The 14,990-nt window shown below is 42.3% G+C and overlaps 1 protein-coding gene across 3 annotated transcripts in view; it reads right to left on the bottom strand.

The window, feature by feature from the left end:
• Positions 1–590: 590 nt before the first annotated feature.
• LOC119475789 (roundabout homolog 1-like) overlaps positions 591–14,990 on the bottom strand; it is a 119,720-nt gene continuing 105,320 nt past the window's right edge. For all 3 annotated transcript variants that reach the window (XM_037748820.1, XM_037748821.1, XM_037748822.1), the window contains 21 exons: positions 14,515–14,720; positions 14,344–14,425; positions 14,089–14,257; positions 13,809–13,975; positions 13,586–13,707; positions 11,688–11,922; positions 11,358–11,479; positions 11,014–11,185; positions 10,507–10,704; positions 9,785–9,811; positions 8,270–8,309; positions 7,919–8,073; positions 7,406–7,771; positions 7,206–7,325; positions 6,974–7,109; positions 5,153–5,305; positions 4,608–5,062; positions 3,261–3,401; positions 2,945–3,166; positions 2,703–2,857; positions 591–1,788 (listed from right to left, as the gene is read on the bottom strand). In XM_037748820.1, the coding sequence (XP_037604748.1) occupies positions 1,774–1,788; positions 2,703–2,857; positions 2,945–3,166; positions 3,261–3,401; positions 4,608–5,062; positions 5,153–5,305; positions 6,974–7,109; positions 7,206–7,325; positions 7,406–7,771; positions 7,919–8,073; positions 8,270–8,309; positions 9,785–9,811; positions 10,507–10,704; positions 11,014–11,185; positions 11,358–11,479; positions 11,688–11,922; positions 13,586–13,707; positions 13,809–13,975; positions 14,089–14,257; positions 14,344–14,425; positions 14,515–14,720 (3,458 nt within the window). In that variant the 3' untranslated portion in view covers positions 591–1,773. The remainder of the gene's footprint in view (positions 1,789–2,702; positions 2,858–2,944; positions 3,167–3,260; positions 3,402–4,607; positions 5,063–5,152; positions 5,306–6,973; positions 7,110–7,205; positions 7,326–7,405; positions 7,772–7,918; positions 8,074–8,269; positions 8,310–9,784; positions 9,812–10,506; positions 10,705–11,013; positions 11,186–11,357; positions 11,480–11,687; positions 11,923–13,585; positions 13,708–13,808; positions 13,976–14,088; positions 14,258–14,343; positions 14,426–14,514; positions 14,721–14,990) is intronic.

Genomic DNA, 14,990 nt, shown 5'->3' with positions numbered 1-14,990 from the left:
CCTCCATTTTTAAGGTGGTGTTCATGTTAAGAGGAATAATGAAGGCATGGTCACACATGTGCGAAAGCAGGCGTGTGTCCATCGCCTGCTGAGGCGATTCTCGAACTGAAAGTTCTTCAAAGTGAACTGCATTTCAAATGCAAAGATGCAAATGTGCTCGTAACCGGAAGTAAATGCTTTTTCGCATTTTCTCTCGCATAGAATGGAAGTGAATGGTAGGCAAATATTAATTTTGCGCATGTGTGTCTCAAAATTCTGACTTGCTTGCTTTTTCATTAATAGCACTTACTTGTACTTTTACTTTCAATACTTAAGTACCTTTAATATTAGACACTTTAAGACTTTTACTCAAGTAATATTCTAATAGGTGACTTCTACTAAAGTAATTTTCTGATTAGGTATCTGTACTTTTATTCAAGTGTGGCTTTTAGGTACTTCATCCACCACTGAGATTCAGGTTATGGTACCATGAGCTGTTTTTTTTTTTTTTGCCATTTCTGGTTATTCATGGTGGAAAAGTAGGGTTTCATTTGAAACTGCACAGAGGATAGGCAATATAGAATTATGTTAAATAATGAATTAAAAGATTATTTGTTGTTGTTGCTTAAGGAACAGCAATATTTATTCAAACAGAGTAGTTAAAGTGACATATTTGTTCCATATATAACTTATAGAATAGGGCTGGACAATATGAACATACAAATCTAGAGCACAATTCAAATTTAATTTTATAACTATAAATAAACAACATCAATATATTTTCTAAATACATTGTTCCTAAAAATATTATTTTTTTTTGGTTGGTAATTTAGGTTGGTAAGATGATCAGTAATTGGATAAATGAAGCGTATTGTCCAGCCCTGCTCCAGAAGTTATGCCCAAGGGAACGCAAGACTAAATGAATGGACTCAGTGGAGAAAACAATAAATGGAACCAGTCCATGACCAGGTTTTTCCATCATCCCAAAGGGACGACAAAGCAGTCAAGATGTTAAGTAAAAGCTCCTACAGGGTGAATCTGCATGCAATTCTCTCAGTACACAAAACAGATAGTTCAAATCTGAATGAAAGCAGCTCAAATGTACGCAACCGAATGCACAATCACAATCAACAATCATTTTTCTCAGCCTGAAGTGAACTGATGAAATGATTAACACGACTCCAACGACCGATTCCCTCCAGACTGAAATTCATATAATAAAGACTTAGAATAAAATTAAGTGATTGTGCTTTTATAACCAAAAGTAGGACAAATAATACAAAGACAAGATGTACATCACTTATAAAACATTAACACTGTTATATAAAATTTGAATTTGAAGCACTTCTGTGGCAGTAAACAATTTCAAGAATTTACAAGATGGCTGGTAATGACGGAATATCAATTACAGTAAAATAACAAAGACAACGGACAAGCAAAGATCATGTGCGGACCGCATCAAGCAGTCGCCATGGACAATATTTGTGTAGACACTCACGACCGCCATCAAATGTGCATTCATCTTACTTTACTGAGCAACCGGCGGGTCAGGCTCCTGGAGGCCGGTCGCCCAAAAAGCAAACAATAAACAGTGCATCAAATTGAAGTCCACAGACTTAAACATGAGGGCACTTTTTTTTCTTTTTTTTCTAAACACCTAATGAGAAATTTGAAGTAGAAAACAATAGCATGTATTGTGCAGTATTTTTAGAGTCTTTTTTTTCCATATTGTAAAGGTCAAAGTCCTTCGTCTGAAGCAAATGTAGGATATTCCTTTTGTGCTCGCATTGCTTCTTAGCTTTTCAGGAACTGTGAAAAGAAAATAGTGTCATGTAAGTCTTCTCGCACTTAATGCACTTAAATTGTTACTTAAAGGTGTTATTGATAACATTTTTATGTATATTCTTTCAAAAATAATACATCCATAGAGCCTTTAGAAAGGTGCAATATAAAAGTATGGGTTTTCCTGAAAATAAAATGTATTCATTTTAAAAATGTTGGCAGGTCCAAAATTAATGTTTTGTTTATCTCTGTGCAAGATATCTGACATTCGATTCCCACTTCTAAAGCCCGGGCCTCACTGGGAACGTCAGCAGCCACACTGCCCGCGTGAGTGGGACGGCTCAGTGTGTGTGTCAGCTTCGTCTCTTCTAGAGATTCAAGGTCTCGCCTATTTTTACCGAGTGTTGCGTGCGATTCACAACTACAACAGACAGTGAAAATGTTCTTTTGACAGTATATTGACATCATACCAGCAACATTTCTACAGTTTCAATGTCTATATCTGTAGAATATGTCACAGAAAAAAAAATATTTTACACTTCCTGTCTTCATTTCAAAGTAAAAGCCCTGTAGCATTTTATTGGCCGAAAGAATCAATTAATTTGTTAGCACAATGCTTTTATTCTGAAATATCCGCAGGAAAATGTTGTGAAAAAGTACCAGCTTTTAATTTTGTAAACACAGTAGTCATTATTGTGAGCCAATAGTAAAACGGCGTTGGTATCATATGGTATCTCTGGGTCGTCAGTTAGTGAGGAAAAAACGAGATTGACGGTAAGTGTCTGGCAATGACTTGTTGTGAAGTGAACGCATTGGAACGGGGAAGGGAGAATGCGACATCTAGTGGCTGAATGTTATCAATAGCACCTTTAACTTGTCTCACAGCTAATAAAAACACATATATTTGTGCAAAAGAACACCAAATAGTGATTTGGATTTACCTCTTCCACCTGTCCTGTCGGTGCCACCTGTCCTCCCTGTTTGGTCCTTGAGTCTCCACACGACATAAAGCTGGATGAATTAGTATCATCAGGCTCCCTCTGAGCTTGACCTGATGGGAAAGAGGGACGGCTGTACAGAAGGACATCCCCAAATTCTGTAGGAGAGACAAGAAAGAAAACATTTTAGTTGGCTGGTCAATCAATCACTTATTAAAAAGTGCGCAATGTAATCCGTTCAGTGCCTGAATGCTGTCGGCTTTTGCTGCTTCCTTTTCCTCCGTGTGGAGTCTTGTGCTTGTCTTGGCTCTCTCTCTGCTCAGACGTAGCCTCCCTGACCCTGTGAGTCCCAGCACTGCCTCGTCGACCCCGGGCGTCCCCAGAGCCCATCCGAGGCAGCGTGGCCCCCCTCACTTTGTAGTCACCATGGGACATCTGGCTGGAATAATTCAGAGGCATGCAAGAGTCTGGGGAAAACAGTAGAGCACAGAGATCCAAGTGTTATCCAAGAGTGATTAGGAGGAGTTCATCTCTAATCTCATTCTTGGTTCAGTTTTTTACCATCATTGAAGACATCTTTGGGTTGGTAGTCCGGCTGACCTGACTGATTCTGTTTATGCCTTCTGGGTCTTTTATGTGTTATTGCAGGGCTCATGTTGCTGTCTGTAGACATGGGGCTGCTAGGCCGCTGGAGCCGCCGGCCTGAAATCATCATAAGGATTTAGCACAAATCATGTGTTTACAACATGTTTAGATCACATAAAATGTCACATATAACAGTAAACTTCTGAGTTGATGTGTTGTAAAATACTAATGCAGTCATTGTAAGTGTCTGAGTCAGAGAAATCAGATTAAAGTCATGATATATGACATGATAAAGTTTATGTTTTTCATATAACAAATACATAATCTTTTAATTTGAGTGATATATCAGTCAAATATTCACTGGGTAGAGCTTTTGCTAGCAGCTCTGTGAGGCTGTATATGCAATATTTTTTTCCATAGGATGGCAAAGGCATGACCTGCCCCACACTGCCTCTGATTGGCTTGCCCTGATGTTCTTACCCTAACCAATCTCAGTCCTTATGCAACGAAGTCAATGAGTACTAACCAATCAGAGGCAAAGTAGAGTGGTCATTACTTTGCCATCCTAGGAAAAAAAATGACGTACTGTAGATATGCTGCGTTCAATATACCTCGGAAATCAGAAGTCGAAGCTGGGAATGACGTCACACCCGAATGCCTGACCGCATTCCAGTGTGATTCCAGTACAAGTCAGCAAACTTAATGGGGTTTGGTCCAGTCAGGTTAGCTACTGTAAGCTATTGCTAGCAATACCAGTTGATAACAATGCATTACTCCTACTATTGTGCATACAAACGCCATACTGTCCACAGTACTGTGTGTACGACTGATTTAATGAGTCACAAATGAGACATAAGTGCTATACACAGTATATTACTTCAGCTTTTTTTTACTGTAGTGCAGAGCAGCCCTCTTGGATTTTGAGGACAGGTTTGGTGAGGTTTGTCCGACTTTTCCGAGTGAGAAATCTGACTTCAGGGAGCATTCCAGATGAAATTCCAACTTCCCAGTTCAAATGGAACGCAGCATAAGGCACAGTGGTGCTTTGAGCGAAATGCTAACATCGATGTGCTAACATCGACGTGCTAACATCGACGTGCTAACAACGTGGCAATGAAATCTTTACCGGATGATGGCGCTAGATGGAAAGTCAGGAAATCCTATGGAAACATGTGAATGTGTTTACCAATTTTCATCGTCTTGGACCAAACAGATGGGCCAAATGACAGACTGATATTGCCATCCCTTGAGGCGTGGTACTAGTGTGGCTAATAAGTTTGAACCCCAAAAAAATAATTCTTTCCTCCCCAGAGGCCTTCTCACCTGACTCCTCTGGGTATCTGCACATGCGCAGACCTACAATATCCCGCGAAGACGTTACGGCCTGGTTGAAATCGCCGTCTGTGAAGAAGGATCCCTCCGAGGTGCTGACAACACTGGACCTGCCAGATGAGATGTTGTCCTCGGACGCTGAGCCCCAGCTGTTAACCATGGACCCCGTGACCGATCTGTCCAGATCCCCGGTGCTGGAGGCCGGGGTCTGCTCCAGCCCGTGGAGGAGCAGCTTGTGTGGAGAGGGGTGGTGCAGCTGGTGTTTGTGCTTCTGCCGGTTGTGGTGTTGGCTGTAGTGACTTTCAGCAAGCTCTGCGTCTGTCTCCTCCTCAGCCTCCTCTTCTTCCTCCTCCTCCTCCTCATCCTCATCCTCTTCCTGTTCATCGGTGTCCATACAGAAGGGAATGGAGCTGTAGGTGTGTGTTGGGGAAAGAGGGCGAGGGTGGCTGGAAAGTGCATTAAAAAGAAATTTGTGCAATCTCGTCACAACAAAAAAATGTGTCAGTTAAAAATGGTTGAAGGTTTAATCTGGTTACCTGGGGTGCTCGACTCTATCGTGTAGACCATTGCTCAGGTCTCCCTGGGGTGTTGTGTTAGGTTGGTGACTATAGGACACTTCGGTAGGAGATGAAGCCGCCCCTCTAACTGGTGGAGTAGGGCAGCTTTCTATTCTCTCCACTGGATCAAAACTGAAAAGAAAAGGACAACTGACATGAGGTAATGGCTAAAGGAATGAGGGGTGCCGGCAGTCCTGACACATTAGTCACAGCCCATTAGACATGAGTGCAAATCCCTCGGTCCGCCATCAAAACACAAATTTCCATCATGGGAAAACGTACAAAGACGAAACAAAAAGCTTTCTGCACCATCTGGTTTTTATTGCCGAGATGCTGCACATCTTTTCGATGCATGCTTGTTTCTGTTCTCTTCGTTGTGCATTTTACGAAGTAATTATGTAAAACCTGCTGTCACAGTAAACTGTCTGACAATGACAAAAATGTAAATTGTTTAATTAGTTTGGTGAAAAGTGTCGGCTGTGACAATAAGGCCGTGTTTTGACAGAAGGTTTGCAGGTGTTCACAGCATACCTCCAATTACGCCTGATAACTTCATCATAGTATTGTTTTTGTTTTTCCAGTCAGTGTAGCCTGGTGGTCTGCACTTTCCAAAGAGCAACACAATAAGCAATAGCTATATTTTAACAGGACACATTCAAAATAATAAATCTTTTTTTTCTAATTCTAATTTTTATCTAATTATATGCACTGGATAGTCAGTCGAGAACAAATAAAGTCATATATTTGGTGCATATTTCAGGGCACTACTGCAGCTATCTCTTTTCGAGACTCCACCTCAACACTACCGACTGGAGGGACTACTGTATGCATTTCTGTGTCATACATCAGACCGGCAATACGTCATATTCGTCGGCTCTCATTTCCCCCTTTTGAGGGAAAACAATCCCGGCAACACGGTAAACAGAAGAAGTTGAAACATGTCTTCAAACTTCTACTTTAAACAAACCGGTAATAGTAATAACGCTATGCCGAAGAATTGTTATGCAGTTGGCTACACCAACAATAAAACCAAAAATCTCAGATTTTTCCCCTGCCATGTCCTAAAAAATATATAAAAGAGGGATTTTATGGCTCCAAGGAAGACCAGACTACCATCGCGTCATCGCCGAGGCTGCGCTTCCTTTTGAGGGAAAAAAACTTGCTGTCACAAGAGAGAAAATGACAAAAATCTGTTGTATAGCGGGTTAACCGAGGCTTTCACACTGAGATTTGAGGCACATACGATACGTGAATATTCACTGTCAGTGTGGTTAATGGCTAAATGATGCTGGTGACAGTGACTAGCATGGCTAGGTAACGTTGGCTTGAGTGGGAGGCTGCTGCAGTAATACAGTCATACACTAAATCTCAACCTATAGATCAAACAGTTGTCTATTAACAGGTTGGTGATTTACAGACAACACTTAGCCTAGCGTGATTCAATGGAATATAGATTTCTGGATAAACAATATCCGGCCACTGTGTTGGACAGGGGAAGACTGAAGGGACATGGCAGCAACCAATCATCTTTAATTTATTAAGGTATTGCGAACGCTCAGGTTCTGGCAAGATCGCAAAATAATTATTAGACATGGGTATAAAACAAACATTTGTTTAACAAGAGATGAATGTATTGCCAAAATTACAATCCAAACACAATTCAAATTGCATTGATATCTATGTGATTTTCAGTTTTCTATCCCCCAAAAGGGGGCGTGGCGTTGACTTTTTTGCAAAGTACCGGTATGTGACGGTCTGCGTATTAGTGCATGCATCTGAGTGTGTCTCCCCCCCCCATACCTCCTTTCCATGGGTAGGCTATACTCGTCACAGACCCAGGCGTTGGCATGAGGAGGAGACGGAGCTTCTCCCCAGCTTACTGCATTATGTTTTGGGATCTTCGGGGCCCGCGATCCTTTCTTTAGATTTTGACTCCCTGCGAGATGAGAAGAAAAAAACATCAAGGTAAACAAAGACTTATGGCTTTACCTCATTAAAATGCACCACTGTACAGAGTAGCCGTTGGCCTCACCTGAGGTGCTGTTGCTGCCTCTGTCGGAGCTGTGGTGTGAGCCTCCTGTGCTGTGATCCCGGGTCTGGTTGTAGGGGATGGTTTTAGGGTGGATCATACCTTCACTTCCTTGCAGGTGATCTGAAGACAAATAGAACATTTAGCTTTCTTTTTCTTTATATATAAATCGTGTAAAGCAAACAAAATGTGATCCTGTTTACCTTTATTTAGCATGTTTTGCTCGAATATGTTGTACTGCATCTGTGCTGCCATCTCCTTTGGTATCGGAGGCGGGTTGGGAGGCTGTTTCCAGCAGGGCATGTCCAGAGCCTCTGCCATAGCGACCCCAGAGGCCGCCTTGTTCTTAATGCTGGCCTGGATCAGCTGCGTGGTGGCGTACGGGATGGGTTCGTACGTGGCTGCTGGATCTCCTCCCGGACTTGCGTAGCACAAGTTGGAATTGTTGAACGTTTTAATCTCATTGAGCTTGTTGGAGAGGTTCACGTCGCTGTAAATGGCCGTCTCCGAACCAAGCTGTCCCCCCTGTTTGATTTCTGGATGGTTTCCATAGTTTGCTATGCAGTCGGCTAAAGAGAACACGAGACAAAGCAGCACATGAAGTCACAAAGATTCAGCACTGATGGAAGCTGTTTTATAAGACACACAACACAGTATATACCTGAGATACTCCTACTGGTACCTGAACTATGACATGAGCTCAGTATTGCACTTACCTGGTCGGCTGTATGTTGTCATGTTGCTGTCACTGGTGCCGTTGCCATTATTGCAGCAGTTGATGCTACAGTCCTTGTGATTGGCACATGCATTTGGCCAATTGTCTGGCAGCCACAGCTGGTTTAGAGGTTCACCCATGCTGAGAAGGCCAGGTCTGCAACAAGGAGGACCACAGAGCTGTCAATCAAAACCTGCCCTTCTCACATATCGCTGATGAATGAGCATGGTGGGTGGATGCATGAGGTTCATCGTTTAGAGCAGGGAGACATCTCCCCCTAGTGTTTCCACAATGCGAGTGCATTCCTCCTGCGAGTCTTTATATAACACAAAGGGACAAAAATATCACTCACCTGCCAGCACTGCACACAGATTCTCCTCTTTGATACGCCACTGCAAAGAGAAACAGAAAAAAAAAAAAAACCTTGATGAGCTGTCAAGAAGAGGAAGTGCCAAAGGCAGAGAAAGTGAAGCCATGAAAGGCAGGTAGAGATTATAAACAAAGACTCTAAAGTCAAAAGTCTGCACTCCGTCGACAGGGCACAAAGTCTGACTCTGTGGTTTAATGTGCATGAACACAACACAAATAATTGACTGTGCCTTTGCCGACCTCCGCAGAACTTCAGAACCGATGCACTGTTTGAGACGGTTTCTCCTCCACCACCACTAAAATATCAAACAAATACATTTCTTGTAGAATATATTCCATACTTTACTTGTTTAATCAAATGAACCCAGCCTAGTGAGCTTGGCACACTATCTGCATATAGATGTTGTTGCTTTATTATGATTAGCTAAATCCACAATTTTATTTCAACAAATACATATTTCCATTAGGGCTGTCAAAGTTTAACGTGATAATAACGCCACTAATTTCTTTGATGCATTAATGCAAGTTGTGATTTTTACCTTGTAGCGGGCTCAGTTTTAAAACTAGAGAGAAGAACGCTCCAAACTTACGCTATATTTTGGTGAGGAAAAACTGGCAGTGTCATTTTCAAAGGGGTCCCTTGACCTCTGACCTCAAGATATGTGAATTAAAATGGGTTCTATGGGTACCCATGAGTCTCCCCTTTACAGACATGCCCACTTTATGATAATCATATGCAGTTTTGGGGCAAGTCATAGTCAAGTCAGCACACTGACACACTGACAGCTGTTGTTGCCTGTTGGGCTGCAGTTTATCATGTTATGATTTGAGTATATTTTCTTTATGCTAAATGCAGTACCTGTGAGGGTTTCTGGACAATATTTGTCATTGTATTGGGTTGTTAATCGATTTCCAATAATAAATATATACAAAATAAACAAGCATATTTACCAACTCCCCTGCGGATAAGAGTATTAAATACGTGACAAATCTCCCTTTAAGGTACATTTTGAACGGATAAAAAAATTGTGATTAATTTGCAATTAATCATTATTAAATATGGACAATCATTAATCTCTATTAAATATTTTAATAGATTGACAGCCCTAATTTCCATAGATGCTACTACTGCAATCATGTACTGTATAGGTAGCAACAGTTGCTACTTTAGTTTCAACTTTAGAGAGAGAACTATTTAATCACTTTCCCTTTTAGCTCATATTCTTGATGATGTTTTAATTAATTTAATCTCACTCCATTTAGTTTTTTTGTTTGCAGCATGCTATGTTAAAATGTTTGTAAAATCCCATTTATATGCTCTTTTAGCATTGAGCAATCTTTCAGTTGTGCTTCCATAATTTTCCATATGAAAAAAGACAGGATGCAATTTAATCTTAGGCTGTTTGAACTGAATAAAATACAATAACTCTAATCTTTTACTTGCCAAATACATAAAATATCAAACATTACTATAGCAGAGTAATCCTACTGTACGTACCTGTAGGTGTAAAGGTGAATGACGGGACTGTAGGGACAGACAAGGAGTAAGATGAGCAAACTGAAATCATTTCAATAACCTTTATCATCATAGTAGCTATGTGCTTACTTACTCACACTATGAGGTTTTGACGTGTCTATGCATGTACTCTCTCTCTGCTGTGTGATGGACATCTCTTCATGTGAAAAACTCATGTGTGCAAACATGTAAATAACCACATGCCATCTGCCTTACTGCTGCCTCTGTCTTTGAAGAGTGTCCAGGTGAAGGTTAATGGGGGAGCGAGAGTGTGGGAAAATAACAGTGATATTGTAGCAGACGGGGTAATGGCAGGTTGACAGGCCTTGTGCCTCTAAGAACTGCGCTGTGTTGAGGGAAATGACACTCTACAAATGAGCGACTAAAGGTCAGCCTTTTGACTGGCTGCGTAGTCGCAAATGCAAATGTTGTTTCTGAAGTCTTTGTGTCAGGGGGAGATTATTTTTCACCCTTTGATGTTATCTGCTTATCAGCCTCTGAAATGATTCCGTAATATCACAGAGATGCTGTTTAGTGTGGTGGCAGCGTGTCACGGCTTGATACCTTCTATAATCATAACGACCTTCAAATGTAACATGATAACCTGCAGATGCACACTTGGCCTATAGGGTTAGCATCCACATCTATCTACCTTTCTAAGATATATAGACACACAAACAGACAAACAACAGAGAAACACACACCCTTGCGGATGCCAGTGTATGTGCTGCTGAGGCCACTTCTCTTCTTGCGGTGACGGTAGAGCCACACACTGAAGATCATGAGGACCAGCCAGCAGGTGGCGCCAATGCCGGCGATAAATGCCGGCTGCCTCACCACGTCTGAAATCTGAGACAGAGTGTCTCTTTCCTCACTGATATCCATCATCTGGCCTGCAGAGTCTGACCGGTAAAAAGGAGAAAGAGAGAGAGAAGACATTATATGTGAAAACAACTGCAATGACGTGCAGAACTGAGGATTCCAGTGTGTACAAAAATGTTGATGCAGCAGCAAAGGGCATCATTAAAAAACTATATGAAGCCAAGTAACAGCAGGGTAAGCACAATATGGTGCTTTATTACATTTTTCATGAAGCCTATATAATGAAAAGGAGGCTAAGACATGTTATAGAAGTTTTCACCCTGTTTTTAGGCCTACTTTTGTGACGCCTCCCTGAACAAACACTCCTTTTTTTTGGGGAGGACTCTCACCTAATTGGAAGAAAGTGACATCACTCTTGACCCCAGGTCCGGCGCCGTTGCTGGCCGCAACCTCAACGCTGTAGCGAATTCCTGGCGCCAGACTGGGGATGAGCACTGAGAAGGTGGAGCCGTCGACCGACTGGTTTACATGATAGCGACTCTCGTTACCCAGGCACCAGATCTGTCAAGAAAAGGCGACGAGATGACAGTCACTGCCTGAGGGACACATCTAACAACGCGAGAGGCGTCGTCAGCCCTCACGAAGATGCCATTAATTGTAATACACATGAGTCAGAGCATGTTTACAGGAGAGGGCGAGGGGGGAAGGGCGGGGGGGGACCTTCTTTTCTTACCTTGTACTCCTGAATGACTCCAGCTTCTTCCCGTTCCGGAGGCGGTTTCCAAGCAACGAGGATGGCGGTCCCATTGGCATCGCTCTTTGTCACTGTAACGCCCTGGGGTGCTCTGCTAGGGGCTAAGACAATGAGGTATACAGTTAACTATGCAGACATAAACACCAGCTCATTTTTATGCTGTCTGCATCCCAGGTGTGGTCTGCATCTCTAACACAAAAAAAGCAATACCTGGCTTTTGTATTGTCCTCCAAATATTGCACCAATGTTATTCAATACTTTGCTATTTATAGATACATTTAATACTGCAGAACAAAAGTTTTCGGTCACCTTCTTCCAACGTCCTGACCACCTTCACCTCGCTGTCAGCTCCCTGGAACTCATCAAAGAAGGGACGCACTTTGAACTCGTAGATGGATCCTCTCTTCAGCTGACCGATCACCACCCCGTCCTCCCGCGGGGCGTGCACCTCCAGGACGCTCCACTGCCCCTCCGGCTGGCCGTGCTCGGCGGACGCCCTGTAAAGCACCTTGTAACCCTGGATGTACGGAGACTGCTGCTCGACCTAGTGGAGACGCACGCGGAGATAAAAACACGCTGCATAAATGTCACAATAAATATGACACTGAGACCCTTTTTGATCATGAGCAAATAAACATCTGGGTTTGAATCAAAGAGATGTGTGAATGTGATGCTGGTTTTATTGCTGTAATGAAGTCTGCGTGGGAGTTAAAACAACATACATCTAAGAGGTTCACGCCTCATCTTGGGTGAGAGTGAAAATCCAGCAGGAATGATCTGTGAAAACTAGGGCTGTCAATCGTTTAAATTGTCCATAGTTAATCACAATTAATCGCAAATTATTTTTTTTATCTGTTTAAAATGTACCTTAAAGGGAGATTTGTCAAGTATTTAATACGCTTATCAACATGGGAGTGGGTAAATATACTTGCTTTATGCAAATGTATGTATATATTTATTATTGGAAATCTATAAACCCTCACAGTCACACATTCATAACATGGCAAACTCAAGCCCAACAGGCAACAACAGCTGTCAGTGTGTCAGTGTGCTGACTTGACTATGACTTGCCCCAACACTACATGTGATTATCATAAAGTGGGCGTGTCTGTAAAAGGGAGACTCGTGGGTACCCATAGAACCCATTTTAATTCACATATCTTGAGGTCAGAGGTCAAGGGACCCCTTTGAAAATGGCCATGACAGTTTTTCCTTAGCGCAAGTTTGGAGCGATATTTAGCCTCCCTTGCGACAAGCTAGTATGATGCATGGTTGGTACCAATGGGTTCCTTAGGTTTTCTAGTTTCATATGATAGTAGGATCTTCACTCTCACTTTAAAACTGACTCAGCTGCAACCTCCAAAAAAATCGATTGCGTTAATACATTAAAGAAATTGGTGGCGTTAAAACGAACTTGCGTTATTATTATTATCGTGTTGACTTTGACGGCCCTAGTTAAAACTCAGTTAATTCCCTTAAAGTTGATACAGACTAACATTTCCTAATATCTGTGAATTCTCACTGTAAGCCACAATATGAGGTCATTAATAGTTTCCCCTCAACATAGCTCTGGTTAAACTCAAGCCAGGAGAAGACTAAGCACTTTCCATTTAAACCACACAATTATGACAAAGAATGCCTTCAAATAGTTCTGTGGAGGCACATCCAAACTCATGCATCCACACTGAAAAATACTGAAAATAAATTCCCATGTGTTCGGAACAACATATCACATCACTTTTCTGTGCTGTGGGTTTATTCTCTACTAATATATGTTTAGAGAGAAAACAACATGTAATTTCAGCATAAAACAAATCTTTTAAACACTTTCACACAAGGCAGTTTTAGCCTAGAAGCTCCTCCTGAAGTGTTCAGATCTCTCTGTTTCACTATATCACTGTTGAAGGTGCATTTGCTCATTCATCATTGACAGTTCATTTATTTGTGTTGCTTGGGAGAATAAGAGAAAACACATCAGAGAGTCTGCTCTGTAATAATCCCTGATAATAACTCAGTCAGCACAGACAGTCTTGTTTTATTTTTAAACCCATGAACCCCTTGGCTTTTATATAATTTGTTGATATGCAGTATGTGTTTGCATTGACTGGTAAAATTGCACATTAGACCTTTTTTTCCATATTAACTCTGACATGTAGCAAAAACTGTTGCCTGTGCGCAGGAAAGTCATCATGGTACGGCCTCCTTACCATCCACTGCATCCTGACAGCGGAAGACGAGAGGACAGTTGGCGTGTGCAGGTGGATGACCACGTCTCCCAGCTCCCTCTGGATGTGACGGTGATCCACTCCCTGCATGGTGGAAGTGCTGTCTGTTGGTACAAAAGGAAAGTAAAGAAGTAAAATAGCAACAGAGAATTTTTCATTTGGAAATGAAATTGGAATGAAAGATGAATGAAAAGCCCACACTGACCCTGCGTTCTGACAGAGTCGGAGATTGGACTGGGGTCGCTGAGGCCGTAAGCGTTCACCGCTCTGACCATAAAGAGGTAGACGGCTGCAGGCTTCAGGTTCTTCAGCACAAAGGTCTGTGTCTTTATATGCTCAGCTAGGGTCACCCATCTGCTGCCTAATGTATAACTGCAGGGAAGAGGTGAAGGAAATGATAACACAAGGATGCAAGGGAAGTTTCATTAAAGCTTGAGAGATGTCATAAACAGTAAGTAACATGCTGGATGCTACGTATGTCTAACCTGAATGCCTCGATCAGGTAAGATGAAGGTGTTGCGCCAGCATTGGGGTTTGATTTCCACGACAGAGTGACCGAGGTACGGCTGATGTCGGTCACCTCAGGTTTAGATGGAGCACTGGGAATCAGGTTAGGGTCTATCGGCTGACTGGACTGAACAACAACTCCAAACTCTGCCAGAGATACCAAGAAATCCATTAAAGTACACTACACAGGACTCTTCAGCCTTTATGAGCCCGTCTTGATTAGTGTGACCTACCCTCCACCTGTAAGTATGCCGTCCAGGAAGCCTCTCCATTGGGACTAGAAGCCACACAAGTGTAGAAGCCTGTATCTCCCAGCTGAGGAGAGGAAATACAGGGGTAGATATCAGTGGGTTGGCTTGGCTCAGTGCTAAATGCTTTATTATGCGTTATTTTACTTCTCCTACCTTAGCGTAGCGAATCTCCAGTGATCCTGTGTCTGCTATGGACATGCGGGAGTCCACCGGAGACACCACCACACCGTCCTTCTTCCAGTGGATAGTAGGAGGTGGAGAGTCGGCCGTTTGGCAACCCAGGACCACTGTGCTGTCCACAGGAATGGTCTGATTGAGCGGGCCCTGCCTAATAACAGGAGGAGGGTGGTCCGACCCAGCTAATAAAAACAAAACAAAAAGTAGGGAAGTGAAAGACTAATAATGTTAACGCTTGCCCGGTGGCCTTTTATCATACTACATAGTTAAAACGTGTGTGGTTCACACCGGCAACATTACAAAATAAAGTTTATTGAAAAATGCCCCCACTTTTGTGTATGATGATGGACACCATTGTCCCACAATGCAACACAGAGTGCAAATTATTAGCGCATCTGAGTGTGTGACACTCAGATTATTAATAATAAGATGTCAATAGACTGGACCTGGAC

The sequence above is a fragment of the Sebastes umbrosus genome, chromosome 17, assembly GCF_015220745.1.
Source record: "Sebastes umbrosus isolate fSebUmb1 chromosome 17, fSebUmb1.pri, whole genome shotgun sequence".
Lineage (NCBI taxonomy): Eukaryota > Metazoa > Chordata > Actinopteri > Perciformes > Sebastidae > Sebastes > Sebastes umbrosus.
This window is presented reverse-complemented; position numbering and strand designations above follow the sequence as displayed.